General features: G+C 31.9%; 1 protein-coding gene across 1 annotated transcript in view; it reads right to left on the bottom strand.

Annotated features, from left to right (window-relative positions):
- Positions 1-479: 479 nt before the first annotated feature.
- The window catches only part of LOC108905946, a 33495-nt gene continuing 6913 nt past the window's right edge, over positions 480-27061 (bottom strand). Inside the window, exons 2-6 of the mRNA XM_018709028.2 lie at positions 8514-8717; positions 7244-7436; positions 6921-7121; positions 3934-4158; positions 480-811 (exon numbers count right to left, since the gene is read on the bottom strand). Coding sequence (XP_018564544.1) covers positions 593-811; positions 3934-4158; positions 6921-7121; positions 7244-7436; positions 8514-8716 — 1041 coding nt within the window. The 5' untranslated portion in view covers position 8717 and the 3' untranslated portion in view covers positions 480-592. The remainder of the gene's footprint in view (positions 812-3933; positions 4159-6920; positions 7122-7243; positions 7437-8513; positions 8718-27061) is intronic.

A 27061-nucleotide genomic window follows, 5' to 3' on the forward strand; every position in this document is an offset into this window, starting at 1 on the left:
TTTTTTACGAAAGTGATAACAAATCGCCAAAAACCAATGTAACGCAAGAAATACTAAATTTATACCATTGGCGTACTTAACTCGAATGACTGACATTTTTACCGTTACTACTTGTTTGTACATAAGTTTCAACTTTAAAATCTAAAGTCTGTTGTAAAGAGAATTGTAAGAGCTTTCAAAAGAAATATTACTCAACCCCCAATGCCATTTAAATATTTTGGGGTGATGCTTACCCTTGCTTGGGGGTGAAAGTGGCGGAGTCAAAAATACCAGCAAAGAATGTCCCCCTTTAATCCAAAATCGACGGGTCTGAGCGTTTTTCTACGATCTCGACGCAGTTCCTGAAAATGGCTCCGTTTCGTTTTCATTTGGCCACCCTGTATGTATAATCTAACTCATTAACGTGGTATCCAGACCTGCGGGAGGTCGTAGTGATCAGGGATCGAATATACCGCATTTATTACTTAAAAAATAACTCCTTTCATTAAAAAACATTTAATATCGTGTAATATACAATATAGAATCAACTCCTTATTCTAGGTATTAATTAAATATTAAATTATGTACAAAAATGCTTAAATCTACGCAACAACTAATAGTCATCATCATCGTCGTATTTCGAGGTGGGGTACTGGAAAGGCCGTCTTTGCTGCAGGGAAATATTGATCTCTTCCGGCGATCTAAAAACTTGTCCCGTGGAACCCTGGGGCTTGAGCGTGGACGACAAACGTTGTGGAACGGCTTGGGGCGCTACTGGCTGGACTCGCACAATCGCAGGGGAGACTAGACGTTGTTGGACTGGCACCCGCACCTACAACATACGTTTAATTTTATTAATAATCTTATTCAAGCAGTCGAAGCCAGGATCGAAGTTGCATAGATTTGATCATTATCGTATCTGCTTTGCGATTCATAGGTGGACAACCCTGGACAATAAAATGTTCGACTTAAACCAACCGAAGCATGGAACTGCCAAAATTGTGTTCAGGAAATATTCAAAGAATTTCTAAAGAATATTTTTTTTTTCAAAATGGACCTCCATATGAAACTGCCTCTTCAAAGGATAATAAATAGTAATACAAGTAGGTACTGATAAAAAGTTATGTATACGGTATGTCCGCGGTTAGAGTGAATAAGAGGATTAACTTTTTAATTTCAAGTAGAAGGTTGTGAATAAATAATATAATATAATAATAAAGTGATATTTTATTCTTCACTCGTGTCACTGTACTTCGTCGTCGTGTAATTATCGGTTAAATGGTAACTTCACAGCAAAAAATATATCTAATACAGTGCTACGGTAAGGGTGACAACAGTTATCGCCAAGTAATTCAATTAAAAATACCCAGGTGTGCATGTGGCGTAGTCGTCTTTACATAAATATAGTGTTGGGCGTGACTTCTATGCTAGTTTTTTTAACTCATTCCAATTGTTTGCCTCGTACAAAATAGGAATGCACCCGCAAAACTCACCGCATCACCATTAACATCTAATTCAAATAATTCATTTAAATAAACGTCTAATAATATAGGGCTCAAGACGGTTCCCTGTGGCACACCTTATTTTACAGTTTTGTGTTCACTGTATTTATTCTTACACACTGTTGTCTATTTGATATAACTTTTTATATGAATTTATCACTATAGATGCTAAATATTATGTAGGTACAATAACATATTAGTTTCCATAGTCATAAAAATGGGGGGAAGATTGTTTACAGAATGGTTAATTGTATAATTTTTACGTAAATTCAGGCTTTTCGCTTATAACTTTTTTCCGTTCATTTCCACAAGAGAACAATAAAGTACTTTTTTTTCCTCTTCAAAACTCCTACAAAACTAGCTCCCGAGCGTCAAGATATATTGATTAGATCAAAAGTTATAAACGAAGAAGTTTATTTATGATTTTTAAATTAAACATTTATAAACTGTGTTATTATTACGAGAACCTTTTGACATCGCATCCTCTCATTCCTTATCACTGTCTAATAATTCACACGAAATCTGGAATCGGTAAGTTGAATAGTTTACAAGTTATGGCCTTATAAACAAATTAACTAATTATTAGTCTGGACAATCCCGAGGATCTTCCACAATCGCCAATTTTTTCATGGTAGATTTCATAATAATGCGTTAAAATGTATCATTTTTTTTTAATTTCAAATTTGCAACCTGGAATTTTTTTTTAGATTTTAGCCTTAGTTGCAAAATGAAATATACGACGCACGAGGGTGATATAGTTATATATTATTACATATTCGGAAAGCTTATGAAAACAGTTTTAAGTTAAAAAAATCGTCAAGATTCGTTAAAAAAACAACGGACAGACACCGCGATGTCCAGATTTAACAATCATGGACTTTTTTACCTGTGGGGCCGACTCAAACAAACTATGTATAGCAACTAGTATAACTGTGTATAGCAGGCCTTTGGACAATAACATCGAGCAGGTAAAACAACGAATTAGAGACGCTGTACAGTCCATATCTTTAGAAGAGATTAGACGCAGCTACAATGAATTCCTTGCACGCCTTCAAGTTTGTGTGAACGTTGGGGGAGGAGTGTTCGAATAATGTTTTATTATACATACATTTTTTTCCAAATTTATTATGTTTTGTAAAAATTTAAAACAATTTTGTGTGCGAATTGTTTTATTTAAAAACTCAAGTAACTTTTTTGCACGACTTGCAAAATATCACTTTTCAGAAATATTAAAAATAAAGGTAGTTTACTCTCGAGACATTTTAAGATTTTTTTATTTTCTGGACACCCCGAACATGGAATGTTAAGTTTCACCATGTCAAGCTCATTTTAAATCCAAGCAAAACTGTTTATCAAGTGTGCTTTTTCTCCGTAAAATGTAAAATAAAAAAGTTTTTCCTGAACTGAAACTAGAGGAAAGACAGACAGACATTTAATACGGATTCGATGACGTATTTTTTCACAGCCCTGGTAATATCAATAACTTAAAAAAAATGTTTTTCTAATAAAATTTGCGCCTAATCAATTTCTTAATCTTAATTTAATTTTAATTTTTTAAAATGGAACATTATTGTATTTTTTAATTTTTCATTGGAAATAAAAAAATTGAAAATATCTTTTGCAGAAACCTCAAACCCAATTCTTCTGGTCCTTTGCTGGCTTCCTCATTTCCTGTAATGATTTTCCTTTCGCTCCTAATCCTCTTCCTCCCTAATCAGCTTTTCCTTGATCTATCTCTTCGTCTTCTCGTTGTTCTCGTCAGTTCTGTTACTATCTTGACTATATTATTGCTTTCCATTCTAGCTATATGACCATAGCAATTCAATTGCTTCATTTCTGTATTAACGATTATGTCTTGTTATAATTTGGCCTCTTGTCTGATTTTATTATTTTTTCTTCTCTCCCATTTAGTCATTCGTGTTATTTTCCTCATGAATTTCGTTTCGACATCATCAGTTTAGTCTCATACTTTTTTCTGTAATATCCAAAACTCATTTGCGTACGTTGCTATTGGGCGTACTATTGCTTTAGGGACTTTTAATTTTATGTCTTTTCGAATATGGTTTTGTTGGGAGTATGGTACAAAGTCCTCTTTATTTGTTTCTGTTATTTCTCCATTTATTTTTATCGTTCTGTTGTCTTAGTTATGCTCTTTTCTCCGCGTTCAACTTCAGTTCTAAATTTTCTCTCTTGTGTCCAAAAGTTAACTATTTTTTATTTCATGTTTACGATATCAGAGAAAGTTGTTTTTTTTTGTAACATGAGTATGTTGGTAAGCTGAAGTTGAAGCTATTTAATGCAAACGGCAATGATTTAATATATCCATTAATGTCAACATGACTACGTTGCATGAATACAAGCTTTTATAATACTTCGACAGAAAGGGTTGTTGGAAGATATTAGGCGATCCTTATTATATCAAAATGACACTACTAAATATTGCTTAACTTACAGAGTGTTGGTGTTGAACTTGAGCCGGTTGTTCCTCATCGTAATCGTCGTTCCTTTGGCGGTAGACCTCGGGATAGTACCTGTCGGAGTACCTCAAAGATACGTTCGGTTTCTGCTGGTGTTCCTCCAAGTTCACTGGTTTGTACAAGAAGTCGTTTACGAAGTGATAATCCGAAGACTTTTCGCATATGTTGTCTCCCCCTGGAGGCATGCAAATCAAATGTACCTGAAAGAAAAGATTTCAGAACAGGCAACTTGCAGGACAATTTAATTTTTTATACATTTGTTGTCTGTGATCAATAACAACTAACAGTGCTAAAATATCATTTGAATGATGTTACAGATGAATGACAGATGTTTAAAATTATGTAAAAATTTAGATTTTGTCACGTGATCACGTATTGCGACGTCATTTAGTGTGACCCAGGAAACAACTTGTTTCTCGGCCGTATGCCGTCAGGCTTACAATTCCTATGCTGACGAGACGGACCCTGATCTATAACAACACGCATGCGGGGAGCACTAAATGACGTCACTAATTAGCGAGGCAGCAAGCACCCCTTTAATACATTCATTGTGTACATCAAATTTTAATAATTATGAATTAACAACCCTTAAGAGGTTTCTAATATTTTCACTACATGATTTATGAGGTTATGGATTACTGCCCATTTGTGAATAAACTAGTGGTGATGATTCTGATTAAACTAATGAAAAAATTGGACAAAATAGTCGATTTGCAGAACTTCTTACTAGAACAGTAAAAGTAGGCTTTGACGTTTGTGTTTCAAGTCATCTATTTTGTTCTACAGAAAAATTCCAAATATTATGTAGAATAAGAATCCGAGTTTGCCTATTCCAAAAAACCGTTGCAATATTCAGGGAACAACAAACATACGAAAAAAACGAAAAATGATCCGTTCTTGGACATATTTTTTCATGTAACATTGAAAATAAGCCCTAAATCAAAAAAGTTATTCTTTATTTTTTGTTTATTTGACGATTTTCTATAAAGCTTCAACAACTGCAAATCAAGAACGTTGAATTTTGCATTAACAGTGGGCGAAAAATGTATATTTGCAGCAATTTTTAAAATAAGTAAATATTTATAAATATTGATGAAACTGTGTGAACAAACAGTAAAACATATGTCAATTCTACCCTAACAATTTTGCAACGATCGATTGCGTGGTTTTCGATTCGCAGGATTGTTAATTAAGAAGATTTCAAAAGTTTATCGCGTACAGTGGGTAGATTCTGAAGATAAGCGTAAAGTTAATAATAATTTATAGCTTACGTAATCATGAAGTCGTAAAAAAGAATATGGTTTTATAGCTAACTACAAGTACTTTCAATATCCGTTTAGTGCATTTTCGGCAGATAAAAGCTTAATGAAAGAAAAATCAATCACTAACGACACTTACAGTGTACGATAATTCAATAAACAAAGAAATCTAAATAAAAAATTTAGATAAATTTGGAACGAATACACTGAAGATGAATTTTTCGGGACAAAACGTCTGAATCTGGTTCGGGCTGAGGCAGTACAGTATTTGGGATCATGAAGGCTTGCAAAAAATGTAATAAAATTTCTAGGGTCGTATTTAAAAAATGAAGTTGATGATGGTCCTGGAGAGACGAAACGTTACATATAAAAATTGATTATGCCATTCGATAGAGAGCAAAAAATGGCCATGAAAAAGTGTTCTTCCTTTTCCAATATCACTTCAAACAAGGGTGAAAAGAAACAAAAACAGATTTCCAAAATTTCATTTTTTTTTCAAATATTTCGAAAACTAATCATGTTAGCCTTGATTTTTTAGAGGCAAAATGTTGGTCTCCTGATTACGCAACTTTGCCCCCCTTTAAGCTAGTTTGTATCTCTTACCGTTTTCGAGATCCCTGTAGTGAGAAACGAATTTGTAACAGCCTGAGTAAAATTTTTAAAAAATTCTAAATGGTTTTAAAAGTGTAAAAATTGGTATTTTTAGTATTGATCATTGTTTATTATGACAACAAGTATCTCTAAAAAATTGTGTACCCTTTCTAAACCTTAATTTAAACCCACGCCACGGTACGTGATAAATTTTTTTAAATTTTCTTAATTAACAATCCTGTCAATCGAAAACCACGCCATCGATCGTTGCAAAATTTTTAGAGTAGAATTGACATATGTTTTACTATTTGTTCACAAAGTCTCATCAATATTTATAAATATTTACGTCGTCAAATAAACAAAAAATAAAGAATGACTTTTTTATAATAAATATTTGTGATTTTTCTGTATGACAAAATAGATTACTTCAAATACAAACGCCTCAAATGCTCTACCGTCTGAACTATAGATATATTTTATGATTTTAAGTTTTGTTCGTTTCGACTAATGGAAATTTAAAACCTTAAATGGTTTGAATTGTCCCTATTTAACTATGAGGGAATTTCTTCATCAGTAAATATTAAACAAAACATTGAAAACTCTGCTCCACGACTGCAATAAGCATCTTAAAGTCGATGGCACTACTCGACGGTGAGTGAAGTATTTATTTACATAGACAATTTTTTGTCTGGCATTTGTTTATTTATTTGATGGTTACCACTTTTCATCAAAACGAGTAATATAAATATTGATAATGTCAACGGTATGTTTTGATTAAAAAGTATTTTGGGTACATTAACTCTTGGTTTCCAAACAAGATTATTTGCATTAGTCACTTCGTATAAATGTTCCTCAGAATACTAAACCGAAATTATCTTTTTTAATCAAATAAATAATCGAGGTACAATTCATTTTGCACTTAAATTCTGGTTTACTTGTTAGTCAGATAGATTGGATATATTTTAAAAAATCGCAAAATTTAATACAGTGTTACTATTTTTTTGGAGCACTGTGTTTAGTTTGTGAATCTCAATGTCAATGATCTAATGTAAGTGAACTTCATAATACCAATCCACCTGATGAATATAAATTTTAGCACTTGTTTTTTTTACCTGGTGGAATGTGAATCCCTCTGGGCAGATCCAAGAGTGCTTGGCGTTGTCTTGGCAGTAATGGAATACCTCACAACTCAAACCTTCGTCAGCGTAATAACCAGTATGTCTTCCATCGCAGAGGAATTTTGATTGGGGAAGGAGAAGGCTCAGCCTGTCAGGTTCCTCCTTCTCCTCCTCTTCTTCCAACTTGTTGGCATCCTGAGAAATAGGACCAATTTATATGACAAATGATACAAATGTTCAAATTTATGATAGGTACTGGTTCCATTTTTAATACAATGATTTCATTGTGTATCGGTTTAATACATGGACCTACATACCTGGATAATTTCTCCATTTCTAATGTATTGCTGCTGAGTTGCAACGGGTTTTGGAGTTGGTGAAGCGTAAACTCTCGGTTGAGTCGTGCGAACTATCTGTGGATAGTTTTGTCCCTGTAGAGTCTTTGAAAGGGGGATGGGGTAGTTTTGGTTGATGTACGTGGGAGCTCGGTCCTGACTCGATTCAGCGTCACTGAAAATCATTAACAAGAGTTGAGAGAAGTAGACCTAGACTAGCATATTTCATGGAGAAGTCAAGAACTTTAAAGTCACCGGCGAGTTTGTGGTGTGAATATGATTAAGTCAACTATTTTCATATAGGAGAACGTAGATATATCAAAATACCCTAAACTCAGAGCATTTTTGAAACGTAAGAATGACGGCTATACTTCCTAATAAGATTGCACAGTTTTTGAAACTAGAACATCCTGAAACATATACAGGCCATCCATTCCGAAGAACATCGGCGACGTTACTGGCTAATACAGGAGTTGATGTATTAGTAATCAAGAGACATGGTGGGTAGAAATCAGGCACAATTGCAGAAAGTTATGTTGCTGACAGTTTAAGTAACAAAAATGAAATAGCCAACAGGATTTTTTACAATGGCACTTCAACTCCAGGTTATAGTAGCATAGTGGGAGCAGATAAAAGGTATATTTACCTTAACTGGCCAATTTTAACATTTCATGTCATGAAATAATATGTATTGGTGTACAGACAATTCAACAATTGGTGTTTCGAAATAAGGGAAGAATCTTGGAAGAAAATGGCTTTTGTTGGTGTCGTTTAACATGTACATTGGAATTGATAGTCACACATGTTTTGTCATTTAAATTACAGATTTGTTCTCTTCAGTAATTAGATTGTATCAAAAAATACTATTACTTTGAAGTCAAATTTGTTATTTTCTTTCCAAATTTAAAATATTAGATTTCGTTCCATTTTTGGATTTTTTTATTTATGTTTATAACTACCATATTTACTGCTAATGCACGTACTTCTCTACATTTAGTGTTATTTTTTTAATAAATATCTTTTTGTTACTTTCTATAGTCTGTTACAATTGCACCTTGACATTTTACAAATGAGCTCGATGTCATTTGTAACAATTGCCAGTACTAGTCAGTATAAACTCTTTTAACAAACTTCTTTCACTTAACTGTATGCTCTCAGATGATTAGTGTCGTTTCTGTTGCAATATATACCCTTAATTAAACAATGAAAAGAATGAAAAATAAAATGGGATGAAACCTTCAGAATTTCGTACCTGTCAGGTTCATAGTCTTTATCCACCTCCCTGTAGGCTGCTGTGGGCACAAATGTCTTCACTGTTTCGCCAAATCCTCTCTCCTGAAGGTGCCTCACTTGTTCTGACGACAGCTGGGTATATCCCGGGGTTTGGGTGACGGGTTGGGGGATACAATGCACCAGACTTATCGCCAGACACGACGTTATCACAAAGAGCTTCATACTGAAAACAAAATAGACAACTTTAAGATTTCTTTTTCATAACTGAAACGGGATAAGTATTATTTTTAACTTTCGAAGGTTTTTTTTATTATAAACGCTATTATCATGGAAGTAGATCTTAGACTTAATCAACAATTCCCTTTTTTTTTAACTGATCTTAAGTCGCGTTCAATATCTGAACGTCAAAGCTCTTCCGCAGTAACCAAAAAGGAACCGTTAATGTTATTCTTTTGAAAATACACCGCTGTGTGACGTGTCACGTGCACACATGGGCATTACGGGAATTAATTTAGCCTGCAACTACTGCATTTGGAATATTAAAAAACGATATAAACTTTCCAAATGGAAATATTTCTAGGAAAACGAAAGACGCTGTTGAATATTTTGTTACAAAGACGACTTACGTAATCTGGTGCGCTACGCTTTGAAATATCCGAAACTTGAATAAAACAAAAACCGAGAACGCCAGTTCAAAGTTGATGTGACTTGATAAACTTATTGGTACACTTTTTTCTTACACTCTTCAGCAACGAGTTGAGTTGAGTTCAATGATAATGTTTCCCTAGTAATGTTTTTTTTTAATATTTTTCTTTTAAAATCTACAGAAAAAAATAAATTTTATACACGACGATGAAATATATTCTCGTCTAGTACAACAAATAACTGTTATCGCAAGTGTCAAAATTTGAAACCACATTTTTCGACAACTTTGCTGGTGTTTCGAGTTAGTTTTTGAAAAAATATTGTTTGATATATAATTGCGAAGTTGCTTTTGCATTCTTGAACTTTTTTACTTGCAAAAAATCTCCAGTCTTGAATACAAAAGCTATACGTCTCAACCTAGAATAGAAAATAACTATTCTAATTCCAGCTGTGTATTAAAAAGAAGTAATTTATTTTAAATACTTTTAGTGTCAACCAATGAAAAACTACTTCCTGCTTTGCGTCCTACTGACGTCAATAGCTAAATATTAGTGCCAAATTAAAAGCTAAAAATATATATCTCCTACGTCAATATGTCTAATAAATTATGACAGATATTAACTTAAACTCAATTAAGTTTAATTAAAAATATAATATACGCTTAGCCATAACAGAGACATTCGCACTTCAGTTGTTATCAAACTGATTTTAAAGCTTTTATTTCGAGCAACAAACAAGAAACGTCAAAGTGATAACTGATAACCGCTTTGATTCTAACTTTGGTGTGATGTTATCCCGACTAAAATTATTATTTAACTGTTTATTAATAAGTACTACTGTGTTAGTTTACTTTTCTTCATTCTTTCGTACTGACTTATTCAATGAATTTGAATAAACACCATTCAAACAGTTGCATTACAAAATACGCAGCTTTCTCAATTTCGTCGATAACTAAATCAAGAGATGAAAAGGGTCATCTTTGACGCAGAATGTTTTTTATCGGACAATTTCAACAACAATCATTAAATGCTTCCAATTAGAAATCTATGTTTTCACAATAATCTGCTTTTTATCAATAATAAGTTCCCTAGAGCAGCGTATTCAGAGATTTATAATCTTAAAAGTAAATGTAGGTGTCTTTTTTGTTCTATCAAATATAGCTAGTTTCAAAATAATCAGAAATATGTGTCTGGTTCGTTTGAAGTTACTTTTTTTGTGAAAGTTTCTCCAACACAATTCAGCAGAACAGTTAATGCTTGTAATTTTAAATATTTGTAGATTATTTATCTTGATTAGCTGTTTCTAGGCGTACAGTGGGTATCAGTGCGTTTATAGTAACGGATATAATCACGATCTGTCGGAAAATTATATACGAATATATATTAAGGCATAGTTTTACCTCCATCTCATGTATATTAATGTAACTTTTTATTAAAACTGGAACTAATTAGGTATCAACCAATCCGTGTACCATTATTCAATAAGTCCTAAATCACTTTGAAGCTGTGCACGATGTGGATTTACATAAAGTTTAGTATCATCTACAAACTGAGGACATTTGCACTGTGTTAAACTGGTTAAAAGTATATTAATAATAGTAAAACCAGTACAGATCCTTGAGGACCACCACTCACAACGTCCAGTGTATCATAATTCAATTCACCACAAAATACTCTGCCTTACAAAAGGTCTCTATCTAGTGAAGTAATTGCCCACGAACGCCAGAATGATCAAGTTTTGCAAACAACCTTCTAAAAGGAACTTTGTCAAAAGCCATGCTAAAATCAAGATATAAAACATGAAATGAATCAGAATGATGAGCTGCTTTAGTCCAATCATTGGCAAATTGAAGTAGATTGGTGGTAGCAGGTAGATTTGCCCGGAAGAAAACCATGGTGATATATAGGGATAACCTTGTTCTCAGTTGCAGTAATGTTAATTTGTTAATATTTCTCTGCGATCGACTTATTAACCCTTTTTTTAAATATACAGGGTGGTCCCGAAGTAATGGGCCAAAATTCATAGGTAGATTCCCCAAGTAAAAATATTGCGATTTAGCCGAACTTACCTTAGTCCAAAAGTTGATACTTAAAGAGATACAGGGTGTTAAATGTAAAATATTATTTCAGTTTTTTTTTAATTTATTCCTTAACAACTGTAAATATCCTCACAAAATTTTGGGGATTGGAGTTCTTTGAGTAGAGGAATTGAAATCTGTTCACATTTTGGTTAAAGTTAATAGAGGGCGCTAGCTGCAGTAGATTGATTGTGTTAAAAACGACATAACTTTTTTGTACTTTAAGGTAACTCATCTTTGGTAACAAATTCTTATTTCTCAACTTTTTTTGCACAAAAAAGGTATACTATACTAAAGTAGGTATCTCGCTCCGTTTTCGAAATATCTGGCTTTGAGACTTCCAATGCTGTTGCATTAAATTACAATTAAGTACCTACAGGTATTATTAATTTAGCGGTAAAGTTTCTTAAGTAGGATTTGGACGAAAATCAAATAATTGACGTCTTCCACTTGTCTTATTGCTGTCATTTGTATGCTAATTTCTATTAAGTATTATTCGTATCTAATTAAAATTACATCTTAGCTTACAAATTAAATTGTATACTCGTATACATAAATGTGAGATAGAATGCCGAGGTTTTCGTTTTTGGAGTTACATGAAATCAGCTGTTTATGGAGAAACTATAAACACTTGAGAAGAACTTTAGTAGCAGGTTTTAAATGCTGCAAAGTCTTTTCGCATTAAAGATTTATGCTATAAAATAAGACAATCTTTTAATAAACATGTTGATAAATGTATTGAAATTAGAGGTGGACATTTTGAGCAATTATTGTTAAAAAGGCATATTTTTTACTAATGTTTACTATTTTACTGTTCATTACAATTTTTGATTCTAAATAAACCCTTGTTTTTGACATTTCTAAATTATTTTAATTATTTCAGCTATTAGCGTTGGAAGTTCCAAAGCCAAATATCTCGTAAACGGTGCGAGACAGCTACTTCCATAAAGTCTACCTTTTTTTGTGTAAAAAAAGTTGGAAAATAAGGCGTTTTCCAGCGAGTGTATGAAAATTGGATTCGAAGGTGTCGTGCATGCATGGAAAATGGTGGTGGACATCAAATTTGGAACTGACAAAGTACCCTGTGGATCTTCAGTATGATTTATGATAAGAAATAAAAAAATGACAAACATATCAGCTCCTTTTTTATTATCACTAACATAGTTATACTCGTGAGATTCAATCATAAAAGTCATTGAAGAGCACTTTTATAATACTTAACGTAGGTTCTACCTATTATTCTGGATGTATTATAAATTATAATGGAAAACTACCCATACCTACACAGATTATAAAAATGTCTATGAGCTGAGTAATAATAATAAAAATGTATAATTTGAGTAAAGTGTTTATCGATTAAGAAATATTTTAAGTGATCTTTTATCTGGTCCTGATTTAAATAATACAGCAAGTTATGAAAGAACAAAAGTTTCACCTGTACTGTCCACGTCTCAAAATCGTTTATAATTCTGCGATGAATATTAACGTTATGTAATATGTGGTAAGTCCATAATTTAAATTTGCTATGTCCTACCTAAATATACACAGGTTTTTAGGTAATAACTTATAGGTGTCCACAGTCGTTATATCACACAAATTTATAAAGCCGTTTCGCCTAAATTATCATATAAATCGCTTAACGTTATTTGCATACATCAGTTGGCTATGTACAGGGTGAGCTGTGTGAACTTTGTACCGTAAGAGATCATAGCTGACGAAGGCGAAAGAAGATTAAATAGACACAAAATATAAGCATACATTTAATACTTATCAGACTTCATTGGAGGTATTTGATTAATTTAATAGCGTGTGTATTTTCAAACTGTCAAAGTTATAATTGGTATACGCTAAGGGTGGTAGGGGTATTCTTCAACATCGCATGATTTTATGACCATAGACGACTGTAAAAGACACTTATACTCGTTGTGTACCTCCTGGAAAATAAATAATGATAAAATTAACAAGGTTCTACATTATTTATTGCTGTAATATACAATGCATAGTAAACACAAAATACACATTGTTGTTAGCTAATTTTTCTCAATTGTATGCTTCTCCAAATACCTAAGAGAAAGATTCTAAAGAAATGCAAGAATGAATAAAACTCGTGAAAGAATAATTCCAAATGAGAAAAATTAATTTAACGTTATTAGATTGTCTGTTATCGAAATTTAATCCTATTTCGATGGTGTCTGCACATAACTGTCAATAATATATAAATATACACGGTGATTCAAAATGCAGTACAAAGAATTTAGGGGCGTATTTTTGAGGTCAAAATAAGACTTGTTTTTCCTGCAAATGCTTAGTTTTCGATATACAGGAAAGTTTTTTATTTATTTTTTTTATTTTTTAGGAATAATTTCCAAAGAAAGAATGTTGGCAAAAAACTTGGGATACGGGGGTTTTTTAGAATGCTAAATTTAAATATGTCATTGGTTTTGACGCTGCTTGTAGAGGTCGCCACCTATAAGGGTACGCTTGAATTAAATTAGCCCTAACTTTTTTGTTACCTTATACATTGACGTTTTGTATTAGTGTGTTTATCCCCTACCAATTTTAAGCAAAAAAGGTATACTTGGTTGAAATCTGTCAGGCCAACCGAGATATTGACTGACGAAGAGTTAAATGCACACACCATATTTTGTAATTTTATTAACTATTTACCGTGAAAATTTTGAAAATTTATTCACCACCTAATCAGTAATGCAATGATCTTGAATTTCAGTTTTTTGCATTTTTTTTATACAACTAACCGTTTTCGAGAAAATCACTGCTGACTAAACGGTAGTATTGTCACTAGCTCCCCGTACCATCTGTTTGGAAATTATTCCTTAGAAATCAAAAAAAATTAAAAACTTTAACATCCTGTATATCTAAGCCTTTGTGGGCCCACGTTTATAGGAAAAAAAGTCTTATTTTGACCTCAAAAATACGCCCCTAAATTCTTTGTACTGAAATTTGAATCACCCTGTATATCAATAATTTCATTTCTCTACTAAATATCTTCTTGCTTTAACATACCTTCCAAATTTTAAGTAGAATCAATTTCTTGTTATATAATCCAAGGTTACTAGACAAGATATTTTTATATTTTTGGGAATGTACTTAAAAAGTCAAATTTGAACTGGCCTGATTTGAATTTCAGAATAATGTGATGCTTATTCATGACATATAGCTTGTTTAGCATCCAATCAAGAACAGGAAGGAGAAAGAAAGTCCCTAGATAATATGTAGGTGTATGACTTTTATACGGATTGACTGATTCTTGGCAAAATTGAACACTAGGGATAAAAGTGCCTACTGATCCAATGACGACAATTATTGCAATGTTGTCAGATTTCCTGTTTTTTTTTATACAGAAAAGGAAATTTTATTTTTTAATTTCACTAATCAATAGTCTGCCTTAAGCTTACGCTAAATATATTAGAAAAGTTGTTTTTAGTTCCTAGTCTATTTGGAATTAAGGCACATCATTTTGGATACAGGATATACAGGGTGTATCTTAAGTTTATGTCATAAATTAAACGGCGATTCCTTGGGTCATTTTAAGCCCATAAGCCTTAATAAACCAGGGCCCTAAGTTACTGGTTTTCAAGATAGTGGACGTTAAAATTTTTTAAAAATATCACTTTAATTGTCTCTGAAGTTGTTTGACGTAGATTGACGAAACTTGGGGAAATGATGTAACTAATTAAAGGTAATAATTCGGTGTATTTCTATATAAATGATCAACCAGTGGGGGAAATTCAGGGAAAATCATTAAAACCCTCACAAAAACGACGGCACTGAATTTTCAGAAAAATTAATAAGCGAGTTTAATTTACTGTCATATTTTTAATAAAAAAAAAGGTTTCTTGCATTTTCTTCACACAATAAACCAGTTTCGAGTTATAATTCTTTTTGTTCATACTTAATTTTAAAGTTTTTATTTTTAATTTTTAAAATAATAATTTCTAATATCTAGGTCTTTCACGGTTTAAAAAAATGAAACATCAGTAGAAAATGAAGCAGCTTTAAGACAACGAACGAATTCGTTTTTTAAAATACACTTAAACTTTTGTCTACGCCGCTACTGGACAGTTCCCGAACTCGGTAGTATGTGCTCTTATCAATGTTACCAGTTGCTACCTTTTAATACCAACTGTATAAAAATAATAGCAACAAAGAGCGAAACTACAATAGNAAGGCACATCATTTTGGATACAGGATATACAGGGTGTATCTTAAGTTTATGTCATAAATTAAACGGCGATTCCTTGGGTCATTTTAAGCCCAAAAGCCTTAATAAACCAGGGCCCTAGTTACTGGTTTTCAAGATAGTGGACGTTAAAATTTTTTAAAAATGTCACTTTAATTGTCTCTGAAGTTGTTTGACGTAGATTGACGAAACTTGGGGATATGATGTAACTAATTAAAGATAATAATTCAGTGTATTTCTATATAAATCGGTCAACCAGTGGCGGAATTCAGGGGAGCTTCATTAAAACCCTCACAAAAACGAAGCCACTGGATTTTCAGAAAAATTAATAGGCGAGTTTAATTTACTGTCATATTTTTAATAAAAAAGGTCTCTTGCATTTTCTTCACACAATAAACCAGTTTCGAGTTATAATTCTTTCTGTTCATATTTAATTTTAATGTTTTTATTTTTAATTTTTAAAATAATAATTTCTAATATCTAGGTCTTTCATGGTTTAGAAAAATGAAACATCAGCAGAAAATGAAGCAGATTTAAGACAACGAACGAATTCGTTTTTTAAAATACACTTAAACTTTTGTCTACGCCGCTACTGGACAGTTCCCGAACTCGGTAGTATGTGCTCTTATCAATGTTACCAGTTGCTACCTTTTTATACCAACTGTATAAAAATAATAGAGCAACAAAGAGCGAAACTACAATTGATAATAATTTTGAAACAGCGCAATTGCTTCCATCAGACAAACCCTTGGATGTCATTTCACACCAATTAGGGATATGCTATTAAAAAATCATCACGTATATTTTCAATAACTTCTTAAATTTAAATGCAATTTTTTCTTCCGCGGCCAGTTTCTGTGTTCTTATGAAAGTCGTTAAAAAATCGGTTGTATAACAGCCGTTGAATGTAGCGAATTAAAGCATTATTTCTTCCGGTAAATTAATTATTACGTTAACATTTTTATGTTCGACAATCTCAATCGCCAGTCTGTGAATACAGACCAGTTTTTCCCGCCGAAGGTGTTCGCCTAAAAGACAATAAACACGTGCCCAATCTGTCACTGCCTTTGATTTTTAATTATTATGTATTTTAATTAATATCGATCGTTTAATGTGAATTTTATTTTTAATAATCACCATTAGTTACATAAGAGAAATTTACAAGTTTTACGTCATTTTTGATATTCATATTCCGATTCGTAATGTAAAAAATATCTCGTAGAGTGGGCCCAGGTCCCAGGTCCCAGGAAAGATATCAGCGGATGAGCGCTCTCAGTGGGTGAATTTTGAACTATTTTCAAGAGCGCTCTAATTGAATAAGACCGATCAGAACAAGTTCAACAAAATACATAGTGCAATGGATGTAAAGATATGTGACACATTATTATCAACAAAACTGCAGGAATTGTTTCTCTCAAATTCTACACAGGCAAAATTTTATAAAAATCTTGACCTAGGATCATATTCTAACAATTTATTTTGTAGGAAAGTTTATTTAACTTTATAAAACAACACGGTAACCTTCAACCTACGAAATATTCAGTGTCATTACCAATGTTAAGTCGATTGAGAAACTTAACATACCAAATAATTTTGTTATTCAACACACTGAACTCAATAAATATTCAAGAATAAACAAACTGACTAAGGACTCGTACTGAATACATATCTCTAAATAAAAATCTAGAGAAACTGAAAATATTGATTAAATTGTACAAATGCTTACTGATTTATTTAAAAATATGTGTAAATAAAAGCAACGTATTCTTTTCAAAATAACTTTTAGCAATTAATTATTTCAAAAGACACCGCAAATCGACACTAGTCGTGCATAAATTCTTTAGTAACTTTTAATTATACAATAAAGAAAGTAATGGCTTTTATAAAATATATTCCTTGACATAGATGTATTAGATAAATTATATTTACACCATTATTTGTCAGTATTCAAATCTTTTATGATTACACACACAAAACACACAACAAACACAAAAAAAATTAGTATGAGTATGAGACGAGATCCCTTCTGTATTTTGACCCGCTGAAGACGATCGAGTGATCAGAAATGGCCCATAACGTCAAAATTTTTTCCTAACCTCAAAAAATAGTTCAAAATCAGTAGAAATCTCATTTTTTTGCTAAAATAGTCAAGACTTCGAAATTAAAGTACACAATCGTGTTAATAGGGTCAAAATAAAAACTTTTTATTCCTGAATCCTTGACGAGTTAAGTATAAGCATTTTACTAATGCTCAAAATTGGTTAAAAATGGCTGTAACTCCACAAAGACGCATTTTAGAGTAAAAAGGACAGGAATAAAAAGTTTTTGTTTTGACGCTATTAACAAGTGTACTTTAATATCAAATTTCTTAACTATTCTTACAAAAAAATCGAGATCTCCAATAATTTTGAGCTATTTTTTGAGGTTAGAAAAAACACCTGACAATAGTGCATTTTTGATGGCACCATCGTCTTCAGCGTATCAAAATCTCTGTGACTCTGTTAAAAAGTATATATTTCTGGAGAATATGGAGATATGAATTGAAAGTATTACTGGTTGCATATATTAAATTAACCTTGGAACGCGATTGCCATATATGATGGTACGAATATTTAAAAATAGATATTTTATATCAGATTTGTTCATTCGTATCATTAAGTTGAGTAAGCTGATATAAACCATTTTTTTTATAAAAGCCATTAATCCATGAAGACATCATTGTAACAGGTTGAACATTCAGACGTCTTATTAAATAAATGTATTATGCAACCAGTTATAATGCCGCGTCATGTATAATTTTATGTCTACATAGAAATGATGACAATGACACGCAATTAAAGGTACGTGTAATACGTGTTGCATATCTATAAATGAACATTGAAATAAAAATTTTGATAAAATCAATATAATATTGGTTTTCAGAAGGCTTTATCCGTTTTTTTAGCGTGTTTTTATTTTGCGCTAGCGCAAACTCATACTCTAAAAACGTTTCTGAGTTGCAACCCCTGATGATAAAATTATGTGTACGCCACTGACACAGGTGCATAAGAAAAAAAGAGAAACTAGAAAGCAACATCTTCGCGCCTTACTATTATTAAAAACTTTGTCTGTAGCCTTATAATTTACCAAGCGAAGAGAATTTAATCCAACGCACGTAAATATGCAGATGCACCCAGTTGATGACAAGTTAGTAACTGCAAAATGTAGCTGTAGTCGCAACTTCTCCTTTCACAAATATATCTTCAATTAGTCATCTTCTAATCGGCTCATTAAGCAATAAATTTACAAGAAAATTCATAATAAAAAAATTTATACAACTTTTGAAATATTTATTTCTTAAGTTTAATCGTTTTTGTGTCAATTAGCCACATTACCTTGATATTTATGACAAATGTTACTGATGTTCACGTGGAATATTTCTTTTAACCTCGTACCAATCCATTCATAAAATTTTTACCGCATATGCACTTCTATTGAGCAGAAAATAAGCTTTTACATATCTACCATTTAAGTATTCTTTTAAAGCGCCATAATCCTCTTAAATACGCTATAATTCGTAAAAAATATTGATTAAATACACTTAAAAGAGAAACACCCTCGGTGAAAATAACAAATCGACACAAATGTATCAGTTTCATCGTCAGATCGTAGAGTTCGTGGATAGGCGACAGCAGAACCTCAGTTTGCTAAGGTAAATATGAACATGTTTATACAAAATAACTGGCAAAACAATATTATTAATATTAATTTCTAACGCTAAATCTAAAAGTTAATACTCGTAAAATACATAAAAGTAAAAATACACTCTACAAAGTTTAGAGTTCGGGAAAGGTTTCAGGATGATATCGATTATGTTGAAAACACATCACTATGTACTTTTTTGAGTTGTCTGGAGTGGAATTTCTAAGTCCACCATTTAATAGTAACTTGTTTGTAGAAAAATGAAGGCTCTACACAAATTCTTAAATAGGCCTTCCCCAGAATTGCAAATCATATGCCTGCTACAACTTTTGAATATCCAATTTTTGGAAAAAGTTCTATTTTTTTTTATTTTAATTCATTGTAGAGTTCTTGCAATTTTAACACTGTCTAAACAACAATTTAGAATTTTTTAGGGAGTTTTCTTGTTACGAGTATGTATGTCAATATTCGAAACCACTGTACAAAAGCGTATGTAAATCTTCCTCTTAGACCTTTTTAGTAGTGACGTCACATACGCCAAATAATAGGCAACCCCATAGCGCCAAAAAATGTCTTCTTTGTCATGACCTTAAATAACGCGATATTCTGGCAATATTAGAAATATTTAAGAAGTTTCAAACACCAAGTGACAAACTAAAAGAATTATAGAATTTATATATTTAAATTTATAGAAAAATATTGACTTTTATAGTAATTAATAAATTATAAATATGTTACTGAGCATGGGCATTAAAGATAATTTCTTGTAAGCGAAATAGCCTCGCAACAGGATGTCATTCAAGCAAAATTTGTTTATGGTTAAGATTACGTCCATAATAAACCACTTGAAGAAAAAAAAACACTCGATAAACACACTCACACAGCACAACATCAAGAAAAACAATAAAAATACTTAATAGAACTAGAAAATGCCAAGGTTAAACAAAAGAAGAAAAAATACGCTAATGATGACAGCGATGACATATCACAAGATCTCACCTACTAAGAGTCTATTCCGGAAAAAATTAAATGACAAAAACATAAAATATAATAAGCGTTGTTACACTTTATTTTATTTTATATAAATTTTAAAATGAATGATTTAATACAAACTGGTAGAGAGTCGAATTTTTCTAGAATGTAGAATAACGTAGATTTTGAATAAAAAGTCACTAATACAGTTTTTCAAAATTTTGCTCCGAAAAAAATCGTAGCAAAGTAGGATTTGAGAAACTTACTATACCTTCTAACGACTTTTTAGGGATTATTAAAGACACATTTGGGCCTTATTTTTTTTACTTATTGTGTTATATCTATATAAACACCCTGTTTCAATATTTAAATACACACGATGACTACAACTTACAATATGCAGGATGTCTATAATAAGTTGAAATCTTTGACATATTGTGGGTATTATTTTAAGAAAAAAATTCGTATGGTTCTCTTCATTTCCAAGAGAGGGGATGTTTAAATTTAAAAAAAAATCTAATTAAAATATATTTAATGATAGTTAGAAGGGTACAACATATCGCTGCTCTGGTACTTCAGATTCTATGAAAATAGTCAACTCTGATTCTTCCTCAATTGAAATGGAGGTACCACAGGGTTCAGTATTAGGACCCTTGTTTTTTATTCTTTATATAAATTCAACAGGAAAAATAGTTTTTATTATGGATGCCGACTTCTTTAATTATTTCGGGTAATTCGTTTGTTAATTAAAATATTTACATTTAAAAAAAACATGGAAAATATGTGTAGCTGATTTAATTGTCTATATTTTGTGTGTGTGTTTTTTTAAGTTCTTTTGTTTTTGACTCCTTACAAAGATATAACCGTTTTTTTTACTGCTAAGCGACTCATCTGTACAGTTACTAAAAATATTCAATTCGCTAGAACTTTTCATGTTAGTTTTGGCCATAGACCACCGTTTTGAACAAAGATTTTCCTGCAGAAGTTTAACGTTAGAATCAAGGAACACCTTGTATCTACAGAAACAAAATAGGAGCAAACAAATTTTATATTAACCACGTCCTAAGAAACTGAAACAATCGTAACTGCACCATATTCTATAATGTGCATTAAAACAGAAAAATACATCTACTTGTACAAGATTTTTTTTAAATTCAACTGTGAAATTACATTCAAATAGTTTCGTTGAAACAGTTGCACAAAGTAAATCTTGCAACCGTTCTAATTCGGCATAAAATAGACCAAAATCCTTAAACTACTTAGATAAATACTTTCTAGTATTAACTTAAAGTATGTTTCAATTTCTACATTTTCATTTGCGTATAGACAATAACAACAAACGAATTATAATGCAATTGCCACTTAATGCAACCGACCTTTTTGGTAGATAATAGCAACTTTTACTGCATTTTATTTGTTGATACCCCCAATACGTTTTTATAAATTCGCAATTTGCTTTTCATTAAAACTTAATTTGGTTTTGAGCAAATTCAAGGTTGGCGATTAGTTTAATTAACTTAAAATTGTGAGAATTACGCCGCAACGCCATCGCCAGCCAAGCATACCACTGTCATTTAATTCACATCCCAATCAAGTAAGCAAGCGCACATACCTATAATGTGATTTTATTTTGTTAATTTTTTGAGCGTTTATAACGAATATGTTCCTTTCCTGGTACATCGGTCAATGAAATAGTTATAGTTTTTGTAACATAATAACAATCATTTCAACGACACACTTATCCTTAAAAAAAATTTGATTGGAATAAAAACGAAAAACCTAAGTATTAATAATAATACTGACACCGATAATTTTTGTATTTTGCTGTTTCTGCTGTTTCTAATGGGTTGGGGAATAAGGAATGTTCGTTTTTTTTTTCAAATTTAAAAATTCACATGAAAATTAAAGGTATTGTCAAATTGACACATGCCATTCGAAAGAGGACTTGTTACTCTAAGTTTTTTGTTGTCCGTTTTAATTTTTATGAATTTTCATTCATTTGAAATGGATTGTCAAGTTGATAAAATTAATCATTTTCGACACTACTTTTTTTTTTAAACGAGACTGAGAAAACGCCAAAGCCACTCAAGCTGGTCGGGAAATTTCTGCTGTGTATAGTGATGATGGGATGAATGAACAAACGTTTCGTCGATGGTTTTGAAAGAAGGTGATTTTAACCTTAAAGACCTGAATCGTTCCGGACGCCCTGTTCAATTTGATCAATCGACTCCTTCACGAAAATCCAAGACAATCGACAAGGGGATTGGCTAAGCAGATAGGATGTGATCACAAAACAGTATTAAACTACCTGCATTCGTTGGAAAATGCTCAAAGACTTGGGTTCCATATGTTTTGAAGGAAAACAATAACAATAAACGCTCCGCAGTTGTTTACTGTGTCGTTCTCCATTAACACGTGGTTATAATGAACGTTTTCTTCATTGTATTGTCATTGGTGATGAAGAATGGTGCTGTACGTTAACTTGAAACAGCGGAAAGAGTGGTTAAGCCCCAAAAAAAACAAGCAACTAAGCGAACAAGACCAGAATTACATGCTCGAAAGAGAATGTTATGCATCTGGTGGAATTGGGAAGGGGTTCTTTATTACGAACTTTTACCAAACAATAAAACTTAGAACTACGGCTATTCCAGCCGGTTATTCCACAAAAAAGACCTGATCGGCGATAGGACGTTCTTTTGCAACATGACAATACGCGACCACTTGTCGCCAATATGACCAAAATGGCCTTTCGGGATTTGAATTGGGAAGTTTTGTCCCAGCCGCCTCACTCTTCAGATCTCGCTCTTTTTGATTTTCACGTTTTTCGCTCTTTGACAATGAGTTAAGAGCTTGGTTGGATGAGTTTTTCGAGTCAAAACCGGAAGATTTCTACAGAAGAGCATCGAGAAACGGATCTTCTGAGTAAGAGAACGATATATCTCTCAAAACGTCAAAAAACCTAAACCGAAGACTTGGCAACCACCCCGGGAATTGTTCTACCAAGCTATTTTTATATTATGTTTTTAAAATAAAAGTTGACTTATTTTTTACAATTCTGTTAGCTTTAAATATCGCGTTTTATTTGCAAAATGTGATTATTCTTCTTTTTTTATTAAACTCCGTATTTAAGCATTTCTTGATTTCTCGAACAACTTTGTTTTTTTTAACGAAAAGAAAAATTAAAAGTACTTTGCTTATAAAAATTTCACATTTTAAATTTGCTCGTTAAATTCGGGTAAAGATGCGTACGCGTTCAAAAATGTAATGTGTGTAAACTATGTACAATATAATTACTATATATAGCAAATATATCGCATTATCCTCGCGAAGATTTGTATCCTTTATTTAAAATCCGTAAATCATGTGAACTGGTAAAACAACGAGAATTATGTTAATTTAGTCTAAAGAAATGAAGTGACACTCGCGCCCGTCTCTCGTCCAAGTCAAAGAAAATGTTGGATGCAGTTTTGAAGGTTCTGTGATAGAAATTACATTATTACTCACTGTTCGTGTTTTTAATCTCTATTTTAGTAATGTTACAAAAGTTTTGCAACTATAACTAATTTTTTTAGATATTTAATCAAGTAAAGAAAACTTTATGTAACCCTAAATATTGCTGGGTAATGATTACGATGTTTTTATAAACCATTAAATAGATTAAAAGGATTTATCAACTGTATTTTTTATTCCAATAAATATATCACAGCTTCCTAATCTTTTTTAATTAATTTAGTTTTTTAAAAACATTACAAAAAATCATCTGTTGTGGATAATTTATTGTTGATAACAATGTACATGGAATTTAGGAAAAATGTATATGTTTGAAATCAATTTCGTTTTTATCAAGTCTTTCAAATGTATTCCCTCCTTGCCGTCAGCTGATTGCAACGTTGCAACATTAAACCTCAAGTCAGACGGAAATGCAATTATTGGTTTCTGTTTCTAATTAATACAGCTGTACTATGTTCAAAACATACATTAGTTTTACTTCAAAAATAAGATAATACTGTGTACTATCTATGGAAAAGTTTTTTCTTAGTTATGGGCAAAAAAAGAGCCGCACCGTCCATCTTCGCCATATAAACCTATGTTAAAATGAACAACTTTCAACAACAATATCTCTAAATCTAGATTCAAAAAAATGTTTCTCAATAATAGTTGTTTACATTTTTTCCGTAGGACAAGTCTACCGCGTGCACACGTGGTATGCACCAGCTGTGTAGCGTTAAGTTGAGCGCTGTTGTCACGTTGTGATGAAACTCGCCAATATTAATACTCGCTGTATTTTGAAAACTGTTAATCTTACGCCCCTGTAATATACAACTTTTATTCATTTATGATTACTCTATCTCATGCTGAGGAAGTGAAACTTCCAACACAATGTATAATGTGATTGTTTAGCCAATTAAATAAAAATCATGGCAGCGACATCCAAGGATTGAAAAGTGCTTAATAAAAAAGAAAAGTCGATTCTACTAAAAGCAGGAAACATCCTGTCATCTTGTACAACAAACTTTACTGTAGCCTTCAAATTATTCTATTATAAGATCAATTAAAGCTTTATTAGTATGCAGATGTTTTCATACATTCCATTTAATGTTTATTGTAGATATTTTTTATAATATAAACAGAGAAAATGCAGAATGTTTCATAGCTCATGTCTCATTTCATGGGAATAAATTGCGAATATCAAAAAAGGTAAAACGTAAAAGCAAGAAAAAGAAAATTGCACGTATTTGACTTGGGCAGTAAGGCTTCATCGATGTTTTGTAATTAATAACTCTGCCAATTCCTTAATCTCCAGAAAAAATCAAGCGGTCTCGAATCAGGCAATCGAGGGTGCAACTGCTTCGTTTTCCTCCAATTAGACGAATGAATTAGCGGAAATTGGTGTTCCGCATACCGCTTATTTGTGAAATAAATCCGATATTTACAAATTATTTACGTAATTATACTTACAGCATGCGCCGGATCAGGTGCACAAATTATTTTTTGCCCTAGATGTAGCCGCGAGGAACTTTCACCGTCTGTTCATTTACCTCTACACGTATGACACAAATACACCGGAGATTAAATGAGTAGAAGGGCGGAGTCATTTTGTAGAGATTGATATGTCTCTTGATAAATTCGAATGTAATAATGGGTGGGACCATGATTCTTTGTTTGTCTGTTATATTGTTGGTGTATTTATAGGTGTGACTAAGTTATCTTCAATCAAAGACCTGAATGAAACTAAAAAAAATCTGCCTTTGATGATGACGAATGATTATCTAAGTACATTGAATTTGTACACGAAAAGTAATGCTATTTTTTTCTGTATTATTAAGTCACATTGCAAATTGAAAAGGTAGAAAATATAACCCAGCTAAAAAACGTAATCAAGGAGATAAGTTTGTAATTATTTGCACAGTGAAACTAATATCACTATAGTATTACATATCTAATTACTATTATGTAATTTGAATGCCAGTATTATTAACTATATTGTGTTGAATTAAAAATTCCACTGCTGTTTCGCGTTAAGAAGGTGTAGCAGAAGAAAGTGATACAAGAACAGGTTTGTAACAATAATTATCAAGCGAAAATTTCTTTAGGTAACATTTGGTACGTGATCGTTAACAACACTGTGATCAAGTAACTTAAAATTTAGCTCATTGCGCATTTTTAATATCAAGTGTTTTCAGTTTCTTCTTGAAATGCATTTAAAATATTGTTTAAATAATTCGAAAAGTATTGTCAAAGTCAAACAATGTAGTAGTAATAAATTGTCTGAATTAGGTTTAAAAGAAAATAAAAGAATATGAAATCTAAATAACAGAAGGAGTTTTTTATTTTTAAATAAAAATATTTCATATTGATTTAGTCGTATTCAACACTTTTGATACAGTCGTTTCAAAATTTCATCTTTTCTTGTTGAATTGAAACGATATTTTCATTATATTTCTTAGAAAACATCTTATTTTCGCCTCATCTACTAATAATAATGTAAGATGTGCTTTTCCTGGCTAGCGCACGGAAACAGCGCACGGAAAAGTTTTCCCGATCTCCGATTCATTCCGTGTTCTGAATAAAAATACCGAATATATGGCTTTAAAATAGAAATATACAGCGAAGTAAACTAAATTTAAGAAAGTCTATATGCTATCTGATATTTAACATGTATATTTAAATGTTTGAATAATTAGATATATTTCTGTAAAATGTTTTGGTAGTCCAGGCGATAGACCAGTAAAAGTAGGCATTGGCGTTTGTGTTTGAAGTTATCTATTTTGTTATACAGAAAAATCTCAAATATTATGTAGAATAAGAATCCAAGTTTGCCTATTCCAAAAAAGCATTGCTAAATTGAGGGGAACAAGAAACATACAAAAAGAACGAAAGATTACCCGTTTTTCGACATATTTTTCCCTGCAACAGGGAAATCTATATATTTTTTTTAAATTTCAAATTTGCAACCTGGAAATTTTTTATTTTTTTTAGCTTTAGTTGCAAAATGAAATATACAACGCACGAGCGTAATATAGTTATTATAACGAGCGTTCAAATAAAAACGTGGTTAAGTTAGTTCTGAAAATTTGGACGTAGGGCATAGCGTATAGCAAATGAACTTAAACGTCATCTGTCAAAGCGCTATATCGCCGCTATCAATTTGAATATTTTCGTTTTAAAAAGCGTTTAAAATGGTGTTTTCTCGAGAACAAAAAGTGTTTATCATAGAGTCCTACTTTAGAAATGGACGCAAGATTGATGGAATATGGAAGTATTCTATTGAGGAATGTTTCATAGAATTTCAAAATCAATTTCCCGGCGTTGTTGAGTACAAAATTTTTCAAAGTGCAGTTCAGCGTTGTGTTAATGTTTTTCGTGAAACGGGCAGTGTAACAAGAAAAGAAGGAAGCGGCCGACCTAAAAAGCGGACTGAAGAATTAAAAGAAAATGTCCAACAAATAATGGAAAATGCGCCAAGAACTTCTGTACGTGTTTTATCACA

The sequence above is a fragment of the Anoplophora glabripennis genome, unplaced genomic scaffold (assembly GCF_000390285.2).
Source record: "Anoplophora glabripennis isolate ALB-LARVAE unplaced genomic scaffold, Agla_2.0 scaffold265, whole genome shotgun sequence".
Classification (NCBI taxonomy): Eukaryota; Metazoa; Arthropoda; class Insecta; order Coleoptera; family Cerambycidae; genus Anoplophora; species Anoplophora glabripennis.